Source organism: Anser brachyrhynchus (genome assembly GCF_964034855.1).
Source record: "Anser brachyrhynchus genome assembly, chromosome: 4".
In the NCBI taxonomy this organism is placed as follows: domain Eukaryota; kingdom Metazoa; phylum Chordata; class Aves; order Anseriformes; family Anatidae; genus Anser; species Anser brachyrhynchus.
In genome coordinates, this window is record NC_137698.1 from 62,733,327 (window position 1) to 62,754,123 (window position 20,797).

The 20,797-nt window shown below is 40.6% G+C and overlaps 1 protein-coding gene and 1 long non-coding RNA gene across 6 annotated transcripts in view; one reads left to right on the top strand and one right to left on the bottom strand.

Annotated features, from left to right (window-relative positions):
- Window positions 1-4,921: 4,921 nt before the first annotated feature.
- Window positions 4,922-6,672, bottom strand: LOC308194322. 2 transcript variants are annotated; one of them, XR_013950433.1, is made up of 4 exons: window positions 6,534-6,672; window positions 5,954-6,046; window positions 5,533-5,589; window positions 4,922-5,121 (listed from the first exon to the last, which is right to left on the bottom strand). It is a non-coding gene; the product is annotated as an uncharacterized lncRNA (long non-coding RNA). The 2 variants fall into 2 exon arrangements; XR_013950434.1 differs by having other exon boundaries at window positions 4,922-5,193.
- Window positions 6,673-6,805: 133 nt separating this feature from the next.
- The window catches only part of FAM184B (family with sequence similarity 184 member B), a 38,985-nt gene continuing 24,993 nt past the window's right edge, over window positions 6,806-20,797 (top strand). The window contains exons 1-3 of one of the 4 annotated variants that reach the window (XM_080590079.1): window positions 6,806-7,037; window positions 7,423-8,328; window positions 12,148-12,246. In XM_080590079.1, coding sequence (XP_080446205.1) covers window positions 8,194-8,328; window positions 12,148-12,246 — 234 coding nt within the window. In that variant the 5' untranslated portion in view covers window positions 6,806-7,037; window positions 7,423-8,193. Of the gene's footprint in view, window positions 7,038-7,422; window positions 8,329-12,147; window positions 12,263-20,797 lie in introns of those variants that run through there. The other 3 variants (XM_080590078.1, XM_080590080.1, XM_080590081.1) reach the window with 3 other exon arrangements.

The window sequence follows — 20,797 nt, forward strand, 5'->3', positions numbered from 1 at the left end:
CGGCGCCGCGCCTCTGCCGGGCGGGCCAATGGCGGGCGGGGAAATGGCGGGCGGGGAAATGGCGGGCGGAGTCGTGCCTCAACCCGTGTGCCGCCATCTTGTGGGGAGCGCGGAGCTGCCCGGGGTTGTGGGGGCGGTACATGTGTGCAGAAAAGGAGGTTTAGAAATCAGCTGAGGCTAGGGGCTGGTGGAGGGAGGAGGTGGGGACGTTTGGTGGAGGGAGTGACCGCTTGCTTTCCGCTGGGGGTAGTGGCCAGGTTGCAGGGTTTGGGGTTTTCTCGTTTTAGGAAGGCGTGAGGTTATCTCCGTGCCTGTGCTGGAGCTCAGTTTGTGACTGTTCTAGAGCAAGGGTCAGTAAAAGCAGAAATTAAAAGGAGGTGGGCCATCTATAGGTTATAGAGCTACTGGAGTGAGTCCAGAGGAGGGCTATGGTTATGAGGGGACTGGAGCACCTGTCATACGAGGACAGGCAGAGAGAGTTGCACCTGTTTAGCGTGGAAAAGAGGAGAGTGAGGGGAGACATCATCAATGTGTATAAGTATCTGAGGGGAGGGTGTCGAGAGGATGGAGCCGGTCTCTTCAGTTGTACCCAGCGACAGGACAAGAGGCAATGGGCACAAACTGAAGCACAGGAGGTTCCAGCTCAATATGAGGGGGCACTTCTTTACTGTGAGGGTGACAGAGCACTGGAACAGGTTGCCCAGAGAGGCTGTGGAGTCTCCTCTGGAGATACTCAAAACCGGCCTGGATGCCATCCTACACAGCATGCTGTTGGTGATCCTGCTCCGCCCACGGGTTGGACTAGATCTTCAGAGGTCCCTTCTGACCTCAACATATCTGTGATTTTGTTACCCCAAAGCAAGTGGGGTAGCAGGCCAAGCCCTGCCTGTGTCTAAAAGTAATAAAACCCCTTTCTTACTGAAACATCTTTCTGTTTTGTGTCATCTGTAAGGGGGCAGGAATGATAAAGAGTTGTAGCTGTCTTGTTGGAAAGAATATTTGTGTTCTTTCCAGATTGCATCTTTTACTAGTGTAAATTTTCCCCTGCATTTTCAAGCATTTGTTGTGAACCTACTGTATCCTTTGAAGTGAGAATAAATTCTGCATCTCATTAAGAAGTGGAAGGTCAAATAAACTGAAACTCCAGAGACTTGGTTACAGAACATGCTGTGAGAGGGGGAGATGCTTTACAAGAAGCAAGGTGCAGTGGATGATGAGTCAAATGGAAACATTCTGAGCACTTACTAATTAGAAACAACATACAAAAATGTGGACATAAGCAGTTCACTATGGGCTCTAGGAACTTAGGGTAGTTGACATCTATCTGTGTTTAGGCTTATAAAAACATGCCTAATTACCTCAAGCGACAGTAGTTATTTAGGAAGGATGGATGACATACCATTAGGCATCAAAGTGGGTCAAACAGGCATAACCCATCCTGAAGAAGTGTTGGTTTTGTGTGTGTGAGGGATTTTTTTTGTTTTCTGAGAAAAAAAAAATCTAACAAATAGAATAGATGAACACTAGGGGTCAGTATTGTTTCATAGCTGAATCGTCACAGTGTTTAGTAGATTTTTATCAACAAAATAATGGAATGATTTTCCATTTACAAATGTGTCAAGGATTATGGGTTATATGAGCTATTTGTGGAGAATGGACAGCAGCAGCAAGAAAAAAGAAATAAAATCATTTATACATGTGGCAGGAAGATTTTTCAGACATCATACTACCATACATTTCCATGTTATTTGGCAGATACCTACTTTTTAAAGATGAGTCTTTTGTAGGTTCTATTAACTGGTAACATCTGTGGATCTGGACTAATCCCATTCTGTTCCTAGAGAGCAGGAAATGGATTCTATATGTTCAAGTATATTAGTTACATAAAATCATATATGCTAAAACAACTTTCTACATTTTTTTTAGTTGGAGAAACAGTCTTCAAAAGCACCGATATCAACGGTGAATCCTCAATGAGATTTTGTTTATTTTTTTTGCAAGTTCATATTTTCTGGGAAAACATAATGTGTAATCATCTTTCTATTTAAGATATTTGTGCTGGAAAATTAAATTCATCCAGCTTTTTTTCTACCACAGTAGTCTGTTTATGAAGAAGAGGATTGAAATGGGAAGAGAACAGGTAAAACTTTATGATTCTTGTGGCTTTAAAAACCCAGGACTTTTATTTTAAGTGAAACTAATAATGCAAACTGTATTACTTTTGATTCACATTTGGCAATCCAGTTGTGTCTGCCTGCGCCTCAGATCTACAGATGGAGATTTTCCCCTGTGAATACCTTGCAGTCCCTTATGATCGATTTCCTCCAGGATGTGAGATTTATTTCTTCAGTCTGCTTTAAATATTTCTGCTAGGCTTTGTATTCCTAGATTGAAATGGAAGTCAGGCTTCTGTTGTGACAAATTGAAGTCTAACCTGGTTAGACATACTGGCTTTCAGGTAAATATGCCACAGCAATCCAGATTTCCACAAAGTGTAACTGTCTTCTTGTGATACTAGCTACTTACTTTGTTTAACTGGTGGAAGGATTTGCTGTCAGAGTTTGCAGGTCACGTTTCAGAGCCCTGAGTGTGCTATTAAGTCTTAATGGCCCCTGAGCAGCCTCCCTGGGGTTTCCAGCCTTTGCCCATGGGTCCTGGTAACCTCATTTCAGCTCAGCCCTGGGACTCCAGTCCTGGTCTGAACTAAATGTCAGGACTCAGTGAGAGCCAGCTGCTTCCTTAGGGATGAGGAGCTGAGGGAGGGCAGGACAAGCATGAAGGTAGTGACTATACCAGCTTGGGCCCAGTCCTGCAGTGCCAAGTGAGGTGAGTGGAGCAGGCCAGGAGGAGCGCACAGTCCTAACTGAAAAGGAAAGCAATGATGACAATCAGATCTTGGATGCTGCTCCAGGCTTTGGAGGGAAGTGTGCTGAAGATTCTCTCCTTGTCCTTCCAAGTAGTGATCTCATCTGTTAATGCTGTCTCTTTCTGACTGTGTCTGTCTCTTCTGATGGCACTGCTCAAGAGCCTTTCTCTTTCCTTTGTCAGTCCTGTTACGTGAACAGATACACAATGACACAGAGTGAGCAAAACTTGCTGCATGCCATTCATTTTGTGGTAATTTCACTTATAGGTCACTGGGTAAAAAGCAAGTTAAAAAAGGAGAGTTGTTGCTAACCCATTTAGTTTGTGTTCCAGGGCTTTTATAACTGTTTCATATGGTTGGTTCCAGTTTCCATATTGAAGTATAAGCACAGTAATACTTCATCCATAATAGGGCCATCATTATGCAGTAGTAATCAGAGATTCTGTTTGCCACATTCCTCCAAAATGTGTGTGTAAGTCAGCTATAAAATCGTATATGAGTTTTCAAATAGTTACTATTTTTAGTCAATGAGGAAATCAGCCCCACTTCTGATGAGTTTTGAATTGGACTCTCAAATCCTGTTTGCCTTATGAGAGGGGAGGAAAGGAAAATTGTAAAATAGTTATATAATCCCATCATTGTAATTACCAAAGATGCACCAGTGACAGAATCTCTTTATGCTTGTCCTTTTTCTGGCATTCAACCCCTACGCAAGCTTTACTGGAAGCAGGATAATGAACTAGGCGGGGAGGATAGCTGTTCTTATGGGTCTTCTGACCACTTCTGATTCCTCTTTCCAGTTTTTTGTTGTTTCTTTCTTTTTTTCTGTAAGAAGGAAATAAACAGTCCCTGAATTCTATATTGAGATCAAAAAGGCACTCTGTGATCAAAATGAATTTAAATGGAGATCAATAATGAGACTAGTGATTTATGAATTAAATTAACATTTCACTTAGGGATGCATCTTCCTTTGTTGCAACACTGACTTGAGAAGTTGTAAATCTGTTTTACTGATAGGGCTTTGCCATTTGAAATCTACCATGACAGTTAATGACTACCTGTATTGTTACACCATTTTCAAATGCAAATTTTATTGGGCTGGAAAACATCAGTAGAGTCTAATCTGGGGAATCAGTTTAATTTTGTCCTCATACATATAAAAAAAAATCCTACTGGCTTCAGTGGGACCGGTATTCAAATAAATAGTGGAAGAATTGGGCTCTGTATTAATTGTGCTTTGGGAAAGCTGTTTGCAATACACTAAACTAAGGACAAAGCTTATGCATTAAACATTTGCAACAGAAGTATCTTCTTCATGTCTTGGAATTCATGAATTGTGGCCCTTTTAATAACAGCTAGTCTTACCTTGTGTATCCTACCCATTTTTTTCTGTAGGTATAAATAATGCTGGACTGATGGACTTAGGTTTCAGTTGAGATAGTGAGGATAAAGTGGGTGAATTTGATGGTGGGTCACACCTTATTTTAATTGTATTGATGCTTAAATCATTAAGAATTTGAAAGATGTATTATGAAAGCTTTCCAGCCATTTGTTTCAGCCATGTAAGCAGGAAGCTAATTTGCTTGGTGGCAAGGATCTTGTAATTGTACCTAGAATTGCATCTTCTCCCATTTGCCGACCCTGATGATGTTGACTTAGAGGCTTTTTACTGACTTTGATGTCTTTACTGGCATTAACTGATCAGCTGCCAGAGATTGTTTCTGACATGAGTCACTTTTATAGACTAAATATGTGACAAGAACAAGTGCTATTATGTTAACCAGGCAATAACAGATTGCTTTGGTACCATGGTAAAAGGATAAGAACTCAAAAGTTACTTTGAGTGCAGTTTTTTTTTCCAAGTTGTTTCTTTTCTTTGTGACAGAGGGAAAAAGGTAGTATACAAATATTATAGAAGGATATATATATATTTTTGTTCTCCTACAAAGAAGGAGAATTCTCCAGAAGTCCTGTTGACTTCCACACTGAGTGAGACAGTAAAAATTCCTTCAATACTACATTATGAAAAAAACAGACCTGACAAATTTTGGGAGAATGTGATGAAAAGAATATCTAATTTTTACTATGTAACAATGTCCCAGTCCTCCATCAAAGTTAGGGAAAGAACATACTCGCATGTAGTGATAGTCCACGTGCTGTGTTTTTCCAAATGCTAAGGGTGAGGAGACTAAAGTTTGTGGAATAAACAACTCTAAACTTCAGTATGCACACCACAGTCAGTTGAGTTAGGAGGACTGCAAAGGAGGATATAAAAGTTTCAGAAGCTGTATATTGAACATATCTGCATATTGAACAAGCAGCAGGTACTGAAAGTGGAAGGCATATAGTCATTTATTCATATGACACAATTTTGTAAGTAAATTAGTTAACACACCTGAGCAGCAAAGCTATAAACCTGTGTACAGTTGCTAACAGACTTGAAGACTATAGTGCCATCACTACCTTCTCTCTCATAATTTATGTAAAACAAATGCAACAATAGTAATTCAAGCAGAAGTGTGTGTGCATGTGTGTTTTCTGTTTAGACTGTTCTCATTTGTATTTTAAACTGTATCTTTGCCTTGTACTGCTCCGAGTTCAAGAACATTTTTCTCATCCACTTAAGTGTTCACATGGTTCACTTAAAATCCACTTTTGTATAGTACCTGCTTAAATGACCCTTTGTGATGTTCTTGCTTTGTCTTCTTATCCACAGGCGATCCCTAGACCAATTAAAAAAAAAAAAAAGGTCAAATTCTCATTTAAAATCTCTGCTGCAATTCTGTTACTGAAATCAAGTGTTTTCCTGAGTAGCAGAACAATGAAACCTTGAGCCTCCTGTGAAGTTATGTTTTCTGGTTGCATTTTTTGATGCATGAGGTCTGACCGAAGCTTTTCCAATGTTTGAACTATTAGCTGACAAGTCTTGTCTGGACTCTCTGGACTCGGAATAATTTATCAATGACCAATTATGTTCTGCTACAACACCATCTTGTACCAAAGCCTCAAGTTTTTCCTTCTAATCCCCCAAAGCATATTAACAGACTGCCTGAAAATAACCTGTTTTTTATTGCTTTCCCAGTGTACCTGAAGTTCTGTGCTCCTCTACTCTGTCTGCCAGTGGAAGTGCCTCAAGTCTCCATCCAGGCATGCATTGATGTCCAGCAATGTACTACCCTGCTGTTCAGTGAAAAAAAATAATAATAATAAAAATAAACATTGCTGTCTCTGTATTAGAGTTGTAACACAGGTGAATTATTGCAAGTACTTTTAAAACCCTTTGCATTTGTCTTAAATAGCATTCTATTTTCATTTAATTTTGTTCTTTTTCTGAGGAAACAAGGTAGCTAGGAAACTATTCTAGCCCTTTGCGTTCTCTTGATTGTCCTAATAAGCTTGCCAATTTTATCAAAATTATGCATATAATTAAGTTCCTGCATTTTTTTTCCCTCAAATCAGTGACCATGTAGGGAAGATAATATAACCATATATTAGCAGAGTTGAACTTTTGTGTGTACACATCTTATTAGATACCAGGCAATGGAGTGTCCTTATGCCATAGTCACAGAAAAGTTCCAGTCTCAGGCAGCAGCATCTTTGACATTAATGCAAATTAATGAAGATACCACACTTAGTCATTACTTTGTGCAAAGATTATGTTTCTTACCTTTTCTTATCAATGTTCTTTCGGGGCTAAATTCTCTTCCCTCCTTAGTACCTAGCTTCGGCTGTGACCATCTTCATTTTCCTTCCTGGTGTTTTCTTTCTGCAAGTTTCTCAGTCAGTCTTCACTCTCACTCCTGGAGTGAAGATTCTGCCTCCAAAGCTTTAGAGTCCTTCTTTTTCTCCCAGCAGTTAAAGGGTTTGGTTTCTCTGTCCCAAGGTCTTCTCTTCTTACATCTTCTCTCTCCTCCCTCTCCCCCCTGCTGCCTGCAGGCATTCTTCTTCTGCCCAATCTGTTTCCTTTTGGACTACTTATTCTTAACAGGACCTTATCCCTTTTTGTCCTCATCGAGGTTTCCCCTTTTACTGCAGATTCCTTTTGCTCTGCCCTTAGCTGACACGGGATAATTCTCCTTCCCAATTCTGATCACAAGAAGCTCTTTTTCAAAGCCACGGCAAGCAAAGTGGAAGCTTCTAGCCCCAGAAGGACAGAAGGTGCTGCTAGGAGGTGAGAGGGGGCCGGGGAAGCCGCCTTACCTGCGTGGGACGGGGGAAGAAGCAGCCTCTGTCCCCTGTGTACTCGTCCGGGCAGAGATGGGGCTTGCTCTCTGGGGTCCCTTGCACTGGCTGTGGTGACACATCGCAGGGTGTTGAGCAGCTCTCAGCTTTCCTACCTGTTCATTCTCCTTTTTCTCCACCTCTGTTTTCCCCCTACTTTGCTTTCTCCTCCTTTGCCCGTCTCCTGGACTTGTTAAAACATGTCCAGTAGGCTTTTTCTTCTTTCACAACACTTTACTGAACCATTCTTTAAAAAAAAAAAAAAAAAGTTGCCTTTTTTATGCCTTTTTCCTTCTTTTGCTGTGCTCTAATCTATTTATTTTTACATTTTGAAGCGTGGTCTTTTTCAAGAGAATGAATAGCTGCAGATGAAGAAAAAAAGCCCAGCAATATTGTCTGTTTTCTTCAGGCTACTTTCCAATGTGTTTAGTGCAACTGAGGGGAACTGGCCAGTCTCTGGATAAGGCAGGGTGACCTGCTCCGGGACACCTTTCCGGGGCTCAGCTGTGTGTTTGAGGTGGCAGAACTGCTTCATTCTGCTTTCAGCAGAGCAGCAAAAATTGAACTAGCTTTCCTTCATCACTTTATTGGTCCATCCGGACTTAGAGAGGATTGCCAAAATAGCAGAGCTTGTGAAAGGTGCCATAATCCTCCTCTGACGACCCCTGTGATCCTTCAGCAGTCCAGGAAGGCAACATGATTTAATCTGCAGACGATCTCTCTTATTAGATCCCCAGCAACGTCTGTGCCGCTGCCTGGCTGGCTGGCTCAGTGTATCCTGTGGGGAATTTGTAGCATCCAGCCGCTGGCATCTTCTCCTGGCGGAAGCTCAACCATTTGAAAAGAAGGGGAGGAAAAAAAAAACAAAAACCACCACGATCAGGAGGCTTGCACATGCTGTTCTCTGCCTCCTCGCCTGGGTGTTTTGCTGAAGGACTGGGACATCTGCACAGAAGGGAGAGAAGCAGCTGCTGCAGCCTGCCCTGTTTGGGGCTGAAGTTCCTCCAGTGCTGCGGGGGTTTGAGTGTGGGGAGGCGAGCAGCGAGGACAGGCTCGCACTGCCCGGAGCATACACAAACGGACTTGATTAAAATATTTCCAGCCTAATGGCCTCCGGCATAAACAAGCTTCATCAGCCCGGGACTTGCAATGGATCTAAAGCCCTTCGCAGCAGCTCGGCGGAAGGATGCAATAAGGAAATTCACATGAAAATGTGCAAGAAGATTGCCCAGCTCACCAAGGTAGGTCTGCCCGTGGCAGCCTTCCCAGCGAGGTGAGGCTGCCCCAGCCCAGGCTCGGAGCTGCCTCTGCCCGTGGCCCCTGCCTGGGAGGAGGGCAAGGAAAGTGCTGCTGTCCTGTAAGGTGCTTCCTGAGAGCATCCCTGTGCACAAACTTCGTTTCCAACAGTTCCCTGCAGGTGCTACAGAACAGCCTTCGCAGGTTGCCTGTGTGGCTGGCGACCTGGGTTTCACACGCAAAAACTCTAATTAGTGGGGAGCGACAGGGAGAAGAGCTCAGGCTATGCGAAGACATAGGGTTTGTCTTCGTGTCTGCACTCTGCTCAAATGAATTGACCTTAGGGGCTTTTTCCTGGAATTACCAAGATGTCATTTCACCTGCATTTTATAGATTCTCATGTGATTTTGTTGCACAGCTGCAGCCAAACTGTGGTGCTAAAGAGTATTACTTCTTGTCTCATGCTTAATTGTAACTGATGTGCATAAACAGAAACTCATTAAATGACCTTAGTAAAAGACAGGAGTTGGAGAAGACAGAACTAGATGACTTAATATATGGTACTAAAACTTTCAGTCAATACCAAGCTACACTAAGAAATGTTTGAATATTTTCTTCTTTAAAAAAAAAAAAGAGAGAGAGAGAAAGTCTGTAGCAGGTGACAGTTACCTTTTAAGCTACGTTTATGCTTCACCTTTGTTAGTGAGAAAAAGCTATTTCATACCCTGGTTATTAACACTTTTAACACTTTTACATGCTCTGTATCTTTACTGCATTTTAGCAATGCAAAAACACTGACTATAAATGCAGGTCAAACAATAGGAAAGCATTAAAATGTTTGAGTTAGAATGGCTTGCTAGAATGGCTTGCCATTGTTCTCGTCTAATGATGACTATATATGATAATCTATGTTGTGTATTATACATAGACAAGAGCTACCTATACTTACACATGTACTAACTGTGTATACTTACTATACTGTACCTATGCCCATGCTTACTTACCAGTGCTTTGGTTGGATGTTTCTATAAGAGCACCATAAAAAATTTGATCCTTACTTTTTGCCCACAGATGCATGCATTGCTCTTTAAGGCACGTGTTGATTCTGCGGTAATTGTAAGCTAACTGTCCAAGTACATGACAATATTGCTTTTTATTACTCTTAGAGAGAAGCACTTTCTGTTTATTGATACCATTCCCGATTCCTCAAACAGAGTGAAATGTGCATGGAGAGATGTCTGTAAATCAGATTATCATTTTCCTAAATTTCTTGGTCTCTGTCTGGTATTCAGTTGCTATCTTAGATTGATATTAAGTAAAAATTGGCCATAAATACCACTGAAAAAAAAATCCCTTTTCTAACAGAAAAGCAATAACTGTGTCTCTTGTGCTAATTGGGAGCTGATTATACTTCAGAGTAGAAGAGTTGAGGAATTACCAGCTCCTTCTTTCTGAGTAATCCATTTCTCAACATCTGACCTAGAGCATATTGATGAGATCTGTGCAAAGAGACCCTTCTTCAACTTCTCAACTCCACAAGCTGAATTCATATTCTGTAGAGATTTCTGTGCCTTCCTTTTTATACATCATGATTCTTTTTAAAGTCTCTCTAATCTCAACTCTTTTGAGGGAAAGAATGCCTTATTCCATGTAAAAACTATTCGATTACTTTATAAAGATAGACTTAGAGTTGGGGGATAAAAACTTTTGAGAGCTATTTTTGCATCAGAAAGGCGAAAATTTTACCTCAGAACAAAGGATCCTGGCAAAATGTTAGTAAGGCTTTCATCAAATTATATGTTCCTGATAAATTTCTACTGTTAAAAGGTGGGTCGGGTAATTTCTACTTTTAATAGAAGTCCTTATCTGGATACTTTTAAGTCATCTTGTTTTATACTTGAAACTCAGAAAAGTACTTCTGAAAAGCAAATCATTCTGTTTTAGAAAGTGGCTTTTCAAGAACCAATTTTCTCTGCTATAACACCATGATTACAGAGAACTTGGGGCAGGATTTGAATTTTAATCATACACTTTCTTTTCTATATTCTGAGTATACTATTGCTATACCAACAGCAAACAGCTATGAAGTAAAATCTGAGATTGCATTAGCAGAAAAATGGGTATATGAAAAAAGTGTTATAATCGGTTTTGGCCTAGGAACTTTGAGAGCTCCCTTTCAAATCACTCTCATTTCATTTCTGTTACAGTTGGGATAACCATAATGAATTCATTCTTAGTTTTGATTTGCTCATAGGGTTCTCTTTTCCTGTTTCTAACATAGTATGACCTACTGCTATCTGTTACACAACTACAACTTTCTGTCCTAGCGATGACAATTTCATTGACAATTTCATTGAATCATCTCCACATGGACAGTGGGATTGAGTGCACCCTCAGCAAGTTTGCTGATGACACCCAGCTGTGTGGTGTGGTTGACACACTAAAGGGAAGGGATGCCATCCAGAGGGACCCGGACGTGTTGGAGAGGTGGGCCTGTGCAAACCTCACGAGGTTCAACAAGGCCAAGCGCAAGGTCCTACACTAGGGCCAGGGCAATCCCAAGCACAAATACAGGCTGGGCAGAGAATGGACTGAAAGCAGCCCTGAGGAGAAGGACCTAGGGATGTTGGTTGATGAGAAGCTCAACATGAGCTGGCAATGTATGTTTGCAGCCCTTAAAACCAACTGTATCCACGGCTGCATCAAAAGCAGGATGACCAGCATGGTGAGGGAGGTGATTCTTTCCCTCTGTGTTGCTCTCATGAGACCCCACTGGGAGTGCTGCATTCTGCTCTGGGCCTCCCAGCACAAGAAGGACATGGACATATTAGAATGAGTCCAGCGGAGGGCCATAATAAAGATGATGAAGGGGCTGGAGCACCTCTCCTATGAAGACAGGCTGAAGGAGTTGGGGTTGTTCAGCCTGGAGAAGAGAAGGCTCCGGGGAGACCTTGGAGCGGCCTTCCAGTACCTAGAGAGGGCTACAGGAAAGCTGGGGAAGGACTCTGTCAGGGAGTGTAGGGATAGGACAAGGGGTAATGGCTTTAAACTAAAAGAGGGTAGGTTTAGTTTAGATACTTTGAAGAAATTCTTTCCTTTGAGGGCTGCAAGGCACTGGAACAGGTTGCCCAGAGAAGCTGTGGATGCCCCATCCCTGGAGGTGTTCAAGGCCAGGCTGGATGGGGCTTTGGGCAACCTGGTCTGGTGGGAGGCGTCCCTGCCCGTGGCAGGGGGTTGGAACTGGGTGGTGTGATTCTGTTCATCCACTCTGCATTGTGGCAAAAGGAGAAATGAATACAAAATGTTTAAATTAGGTGTATGATACAAAAGCTGCCTTGCATTCTGTTTCTCTGTTTTATAGCCAGTGGTGGCTGCCTCCTACTCAAAGGCAAAGGAGCAGCGTGCAGAGACATCAGTAGCAGAACCAAGCTGGGCAAGGTGATGGTTTCTATCAGCAGTGTGAACTGCTGGTGACATGGTACGATGTTTGTTGGTACGGGAATCCCCACAAGTAATGAAGGCACAGAGATCTTGAAAGCAGCTCTCATTCTACTGTCCTGCTGTTTCTGCTTTTGGAGAGGTAGAACAGAGCAACTTTTCACACCTTCGGTCATGTAGTGCTTTTTCTGTTCTGCGCTTTTTTTGCTGTAGTAGTAAAAATACAAACCTCCAGAAATTCTGCCTCAGGTGACAAACTACTGCTTTCTGTAGCTCATATGGAGGCCATTTATGAGTTTTTTAGAAGCCTGGCCCTCCTTTTCAAAGACTGACTCTTACCACTGTTGACATTTCACCAAGCACGTTTGTTCTGTTGCATGTTCAAGGTGTTCAACACAGACTGCATCGTGCCTGCTCCGTTCTGCCCTGCCAGTACCCGTCTGTCCTTGCAAAGGATCTCAGCGCTTGGGAGCCTGAAATTAAAGGTGCAGATGTCAGATGGTAATAGCAATAGTTGTAGTGCTCTGGTATTGGAATAGCTATCCACTAAACTGAAAGTGAGGAAAAATGCATCTGTTTGAAAGTGCAAAAATAAATAAATAATTTTAATTGCCAAGTAATGGAATTGGAGACTTTCATAAGCAGAACTGACTTGAGGGGTGATTTGGATTTAGTGGATGCAGAGAAATACAATGTGGATAAGCTGTGTATTCAGTATGGCATATTTATAAGCTCAGTCAGGCTCCCCTCCTCCTCCTACTCCCCCTCCAAAAAAGTAAGGTGGCTTTTACAATTCACAGCAGAATTAACCACAGACTCTTGTTTACCATTAGACATCTGGCTTCCCATATTTGAAGTACACTAACGAAAACATGGCAGGATTTTATTGTTCATTGTGCAGTTTAGTTTCTTCTTTTAAATCATTAGCTCATGGTACTAAATGAATATGAGACTAACCAGGTTTTGTTTTAAAAATATATTCTAAAAAAAGAAATTACAAATTAAAACCTGAAGTTTTTAATGCAAGTAAAAAATGTACAAGACCTGGTAATATTAGTGACTTTGGATGAGAGATGTCTGGGTCTTCTGTCTTTTGACATTAAAATAAGGTTACTTTGCAGCTATTTCTCAATAAACTTGGCTTTGAGTTTTCAGAAGATAACTCATGAGATTTAAGAAGTAAAAAAATTCAGACAGAAAAATTCTGCTTCCAGATGGGAATGCCCATCTGTAGTTGTCATTCACATAGACAGATGACACACTTGTTTGGTAGATACCTTTCTGCAACATTTGAATTAATAGGGACTTCAGTTGGTACATTTTCATGACTGTAGCAGAAAGCACAACTTTGTGCCAGTGATGTAGTCTTCATCAAACTCTGCACCCTTGGTATGCTCTTTTGTGCATATCAATTCCTTGCATTTCCAGTATGTTTAGCAATAACACGGAGTTTAAAATGTGTGGTGAATTTTATAAGAAGCATTGGGCTCCCTGCTGCCTCAAGGCTATGGGTTTCTAATATCCACTGGCTATTACAGGATTTTCATCTGCTTACAGTTTCTCAGGACAGTTCTTTTCACTTGAGATAGGATGAGGAATGCAAGTGAACTCTTGAAGAAGAGTGTTTAGGAGCATGGATCAGCTTTCAGTGAAAAGGCAGCCTGGACAGAGCTGGCAAGCACTAGGTACAGTACAGATATCCATGATATTCAGGCTTCTTTTCAAACCTCTGCAGTGGGGCTCAGGCAAACCTAACGCCCTGGAACCAAGCCTAGTATGAATAACTAGGGTGGTGACCTTATCTGGTTATCAGAGAGCTCCCTAAGTCACGAAACAATTCTGTTTCCTTCTCAGAGACAAATTCCTGGAGACCAATGGAGGAATATTTTTAATGAGGAGAGATAGTTACTCATTTCCTCTAGGGGTTCTTGTGACTCTTTATGGGGAATTTGGGAGCTTTGTTGCAAGAAACACATTTTAAATTGTAGTATTTCTGGTTAAATAGATTTCTATTTTTTTAAAAATCAGGCAGTCTGGTGAGAATTCTGCATATGTTGAATCCTGTGGACCTAAACGGAGGAACAGAGTGCCAATGCAGGGAAAAGTTAATTGCTGGTAAAACACAGTAAACCCTTTTTTTTCACCTGCAGGGGAAAGAAACGTCAAGTGGGAACAAGTGTGCTCTTTTTGTACAAGAAGCAGCATAGGCAGATGTTCCTTAACGTCTCTGTGTGGAGCAGCTGAAAATGTTACGTACTCTGGCTGCTTAACACCACCAGTCACCAGAAGGTTTATTGCCCTTCAGCTGAGTCAGCAGAGTAGAAAATATGAACATTATTTAATAAGCTTCAGTGGGAAATGAGTCAGATAAGCAAAACCCGCTTTCATTAGTTGTTTGAGGAAGAATGTCTGACTTTTGCACAAAAGTGTGTGAGATACACTAGCATATTCTCCAGCCCTGCAGAGAAGGACATGGAGGCTACGGTGGATGAAAAATTGGATGTGAGCTGGCAATGTGTGCTTGCAGCCCAGAAAGCCAGATGTATCCTGGGCTGCATCAAAAGCAGCGTGGCCAGCAGGTCGAGGGAGGTGATTCTCCCCCTCTGCTCTGCTCTTGTGAGATCCCACCTGGAGCCCTGTGTTCAGCTCTGGGGCCTGAAGGACATGGACCTGTTGGAGTGGGTCCAGAGGAGGGCCACAAAGATGACCAAGGGGCTGGAGCACCTCTCCTGCTAAGAAAAGCTAAGAGAGGTGGGAGGGTTTAGGTTAGGGAAGAATGCTTGAAGGGTGCTTATAAGAAAGGTGGAGAGACTTTTTACAAGGGCATGTAGTGATAGAACAAGGCTTAATGGTTTTAAGCTAAAAGACGGTAGGTTTGGGTTAGACTGAAATTCTTTACTCAGAGGATGGTGAGGCATTGGAAAAAGTTGCCCAGAGAAGCTGTGGATGCTGCATCCCTGGAGTTGTTCAAGGCCAGGCTAGATGGGGCTTTGAGCAACCTGGTCTGGTGGGAGGTGTCCGTGCCCATGGCAGGGAGGTTGGTCTAGGTGACCTTTAAGTTCCCTTCCCAAACCATTTTGTGATTCCGTTATTTAGTTCTATTAGTTTCACTCTAGAGGTGTAAATTTCTGGGAAGAATTAGCAAATCATCTGTATGTGTGCGAGCACATAGATTGTTTACACCACTCCAGTGTTTTGCAGGATAATTGTATATCAGATCATTTAACCTTTCCTATTTTATTTGCCATAAAAAGTGGCTGATAGGTTTGGGGTGGGAATATGATCAAAGTCCAATGGTTTACTCTGGAAGCACATATCAGCTGAGCAGCTGTACCTGTCTGAGCATTCCTGTTTGCCCATGTTCCTAGCTGAAATATGTTGTGTTTCTTAACTAAGTTTAAGTTAAGTTCATTGACCTTATTTACTATGATGTATTAACAGTACTCAGTAACCAGTGCTTGCCGTGGCCCAGCTGATGTGCAATTAGTTATTATGCTACCAGAGCTCTGCTGTGTGCTCAAGGCTTTTTGATGTCAGTTCTCTGGAGTGGTATTCAGCATTCTACAGAAATGAAGCAAAATGGAGCAGCATAAAAACTAGGATCACGCTTTTGGAGCTACAATACTTTTCCTTTGGGCAAAGAATATAAAAACTGGTTTCCACGTAGGCAAAGAAAGAAAGAAAGAATCATTTTATAAAGCTGCTTACATTTTGTCCTAAAAAGACTAGAAAAGTCAGCTGCCAATATCCCCATGATATATTTGATGATGCATTTGTTTAAATTATTTTTACATACAATTTTCTATCAGGATTTCAAAGGTAGCACTATTGTTGCCTGTTAGCTGACAAAAACGTACAGAGTAAGATTTCTTAACCTGTCAGCAGTACCATTTCCTTACAGAACTGGAAGGGAACTCCCAGATCATAAAGTCCACGTGCAACGTCATGTAATTGTGTTAACTAGTCAAAAACAGTATTAAAGCCACTATTTCTATTAGGAAGTAACCCAGAATCTTCTTATTCAGAAGGCTAGAAACTGTCATTTAAATTAATTCAAGGTATATGAATGGCATCTATGTATTGGAATTACCTTCTTAACGTTTTAACAAATTTGTTACCAACTATATATCAAGTTTGCAGAAAATCTGACAGCCTTAGTAATTGACAACTAAAAGCTACTCACAATGGAAGCTGTATATCAGATTTATCAAATATATCACTATCTTGAGACCCCCATGTAAATCATTTGTTTATAAACAAAATGCATTTTCTTAATATCCACATTACAGGCAGTGGGTAATAAAATATCTATTGGTCCACTAATTGCATAAAGGAAATTTGCAAGGTTATAGTTTATCATGTTCAATCTTTTCTTCATGGATGATGTCCCAAAGTACCCTTTTCAGTGACTTTATAACTATTCCTTTCTTCTAACATTTTCTTTAAGCAGTATAGAGAAGTCAGCATTTTACAATGGAAAAGATTATACCCAAGTTAGAAGTTATTGCCTACTCAGCTTTCCCACTTAAATACTCTATATTCAGGCTTTTGAACACTTGAACATTGCATGTGGTATATGAAGTATTTTCATCCATAAAGCGTTGTGTTCTTGTTTTCCCTGAAGTCACGTCGCCTTAGGTAAAAAAAAGTGTTTTATTAAAACAGCAGTTACACTGAGGTGGAACTCTTTTCCCAAGTCTGCAGTCAGATCTTAACCACATTAGCTCTCACTGTAACAGCTCACTGTTTTTCCCAGGTGTGCACCACCAGGCTGTCTCTGTGTGCTGCTGAAGAACCTGTGCTTTTAGTAGGAGCAGACAGACACACAAGTTCTTCTCAGCGGTGCTTAGAGCCATCAGGAGATGTGTGAATTACTCCGGTACCAAGACTGAGTTAATTTATCTTGCCTCCCAGTGGGACACATTAGCTCAGGCTCGGTTGTGCTGGTTCAGACTTGGCATTGTACTTACTGTACGTGCACTTGTCTTCCAAGGGGCTCGGGGGCAGCAGAACGTCACTTAACCCTATTACTGAGGAAGCACTGCCTTTATTTTGTAAGGGAACTACAAACTGTCTGTCCTCAACTTGGGATTTTTCTTAATATCATGAATTCGGTAAAATTCGTCTGAAGTAATATTGCTCTTTTTAATGTAGTTGTCATTCAGAACTTCATATGACTTGGCCCTTAAGCACTTAAACACAGTATTAACTTAAAACTGATCACTACCAGAGCCATTTACTGTTGTAATTGTCTTTGGAAGTTACAGTATTTGGTTGTGACTGTTCACTGACAGTTGGAGGTTTAGATGAGAGCTACCTTTAAATGTAAATATGAGGTTTTAGTTGAATATCTGGCATTTTTCAGGAGGAGGGAACTCCTAGAATTTGATAACAGGGCTGTTTAGAACAATAGCTTGTACTTTTAAATGCTTTTGCTTAATAATTTCTTACTAATATGCTTAGTATTTTATAGAAATAATGAAATGCCTCAAAACTACAGGACAGGTGATCTTGGTGGTGCTCCTTGCAGTTGTTACCCACTGATCTGCAGATGTACTGGGGCACAGTACAGCCCCTGCCCGCTTGTGCAGCCAGGGTGCACAGTCCTGCAGGGTGCAGCAATAACCACTGCTTCCTGGTCCTTCAGGGGAGTCATGGTTTGCAACACAAATATGATACTTTGAACTTTAATGCTTAAAAATTAAAGATCAAAGCATACATAAAAATTAGTGGAAACATTAATATTCAGGCTAGCTCTTGTGTATTTACTTAATAAGAATGTCTTCTTGAAATGTGAATGTGAGTAGTGGCTATTTTCAGTCTAGTATTAAGGTAGAAATTGGGGTATGTGTGTAATAACGTAGTATTACGATATCTGTCCTTTGGGTCTTGATTCTGACTTTTATGGTACTGCTTTGTGAGGAGGGAGAGAAACTGAAAGAAAAAAAAGTCTTTTAAAAAACCCTGTGCTGACAAAGACATGAGGACAAGCTGGGGCATATCTGAGGCAGTAGCTCATCTCTGATGGTGCCCAGAGAGTGGCAGGAGTATGACCTGCCTTTAGTGCGCTTGTGCAAGGTACTCTGCCTGCCTCCGGTGATTTCCCTGTGTTTTCTGGAGACCACAGAAGTATCTTCATATTGAATGGCCCTCATTGGATTTTTTTCCAATCAGTTTGTCCCATCACTTCTTGATTTCTACTTGTAGAATTAAATTCTACTGTATTTAAAGTAAGGAAATACTTTGAAAAAACAGGTATTAAGTGAGAACTTGATGAATTTGATTTACTTCATTTAAGACTGGGTAGTGTTGCATTATGATAATCTGTACCAAGATTCTTAAAGCCCTTATAGAAGGCTAAAGATTCAGTTAAGCATCATAAAAATGCAAAACAACACCAACCCTTTAAAAGTGCTAAACATGTATCTGCAATTTTTAACCCCTAAAGATCTTTAAAAATCTGAGACTTGATTGAACATTTTCACTATATTGAGTGCTAATTTGGTAAATGAATTCTATCACCACTGTCTTTAGATCTGGTTTAGATACGTAACAAAAACCAGATAACTAAATTGTCAGTGAAATACAATACAACAGCCTTTTGATTCCTTCTGTTATCACAGAGTTGTGAACTTTACTGAACTTCTGTACTAAAAATTCACATACACTACACTGACCTTAAAACAGACAGAGGGTGGAGTTATAAATGTAGTTTTCTTTTGAAGACATCTATTTCTTGCATGTCAACTGTCTGAAACAGCTTCATAAGGGTAGTTGAACTCATCCAAGGCTATAAAGGCTAAAAATTTATGGGGGTATTTGAGACCCTGCGGAGTTATGCAAGAACTTTGCCAAGACAGATTGCAAAAGGTGAGCATTAACCATTCTCTGATCCGACAATTTAGTCTTAATCTCTGCTTTTCCATATAGGTGTGCATGTCGAACATTGGTTTAGAGCTCACCTTATTTCACATATGAATTGATGATCTGGAAGTAAAAATAAGCAACATTCTAAAAATTACAGGTGATACTAATTTGAGGGCAATCATAAACACCTCAGCAAGATTGGGAAAAGAAATAAAAAGGGAATATAGATGGAAAACAAAAGGAAACTACAAAAAGCTTGCTTTTCCAAAATCCTGCATCCAACCAGGTGCACATAGTATTTGTATGCCCAATATCCATTTTGGTTTGTAAGCCAACATGAAGTGGGTATACTGACATGAAAACAACTTTTTAAAACAAAGGTATTTCAAATGGAGCTGTGCTTTCACTTCAGAGGAAAATAAGTTTATTTAGCTTCTTCCAAAGGACTGTAGTCACACCTGGAAATCTAAAGTCATAATGCTCTGGTGGCATATACTGTGTTACAGAGTTTTTACCAAGCTGCCATATAACTTGGTTGCTGTAACATCAGTACAGTATACAGCTTTGGAGAACTGTAAGGAGGTGGTAGCCATTGGTATTAAGCTAGTTACTCAAGGAGTGATGCAGTGCTTTTTGCATTTGAAGGCAATTCTGTCTGAGTTGTCTAACCAATCATTTTCAGAAATGTTTTTGATGAGCTTTTGATCAACACAACTGTCGAGATGTTTATACCACATTAGTCAGCATCATGTACACTCTACAAGGTACAGGTGCTGAAATCATTTTTCAGTATTTTTCCTTCCAGCAGAATGCACATAAACTGCTCAGATTCATCTCGCTTAACTCGAGTCTCTTCAATGAGGCATTTGGGATAGGAATAGAGTAGCTATATTCAGTAGGGAGTGAAAGGCATGTGTGAGGCGCTTAAATTTCAGAATGTACAGAGCAGCAACCCTCTGAAAATTAAATCTTTTAAGAAGGTTAAGATACTGAGGAATCAGTTTCAGCAGTCAAGCTTGAAGATTAAATTTAAAGGCATTCATTTTCAAGTCAGAATTCTTCATTGTGGTTCTAGCCACTATTGAACAGATGTGTAGGAATGATTGATAGAGCAGGGAGTTCAGTTTCTCCCAGTCTTTCAGATAACTCACCTAAGATGTTGGTGATAACCATTAATGTAGAATGTCTCCGATTTGTTCGAACGCTCAGTGGAATTTGAGGAAGTTTGAGGATGAAGTCAGACCTCAGAGGAACCCTATTTCTACTGTCAGACTGAACATAACATAATATGAGACAGGCAGTGCCGATTTACGAGATAAATTCATTGCTAAGGGAGAAGTCTGAGTCACAAAGGTCAGATGTTTTAATGCTCATCTCTGTTTTGCTGATGAAACAAAATAAAAATATGATTGCTAATATCTGACCTAGTTAATTGAAGAGTTGCCCAAACTTATTACAGATCATTCCAAAGCCATGGGCAAAATTAACATTTTCCTTGTAGTTTTTGTGTCTATCTCTGGAAGAGTTAAAAAAAGGTTCATAGAATTATTTTAGTTACCACTTATGGGGAGGAGGAATCTGCAACTATTTCTGTTTCAAAGAAAAAATGGTCAAAAATAGCAGAGAAGATTTAACAACATGTAATCTAAGGCCAATCAGTACACATATCTAAATGTAGACAATGACTTCGTGTCTGTTTGTCTTCTGGAATACGATGCTGTTACTCTCTTCTGTCACATATTTATGTATTCAGACCATGTTTTGCATTTGTGACTCTTTAAGGCTTCTATATTTATTTCATTACCACCAGGGAGGAAGCTGACTTCACATAAAATGTATTTGTATGTTTGCTTTCATTTATGGATGACTGAAATTCAATATGTTATTGAATATACAGAGGGCTCCAAAAAGAATGGTTAGACATAGCCAAGCAAATTCAGTAACTGTGAAGTCTTCAGGGTTTATACAACACATGCTCCAGACTTTTGTCACTTATTGTTGTATAGTCTTAAACACATAAATAAAATCAGTCATAACTAATTCTTCAATTAGACTAGAATTCTGGCCCTGTAATCTTCAATCCTTCCTTAGGGAAAGTCTCAACTGAGAGACCAATAGGCATAATCACAGAATCATGGGATGTGTGAGGTTGGAAGGGACCTCCAGAGG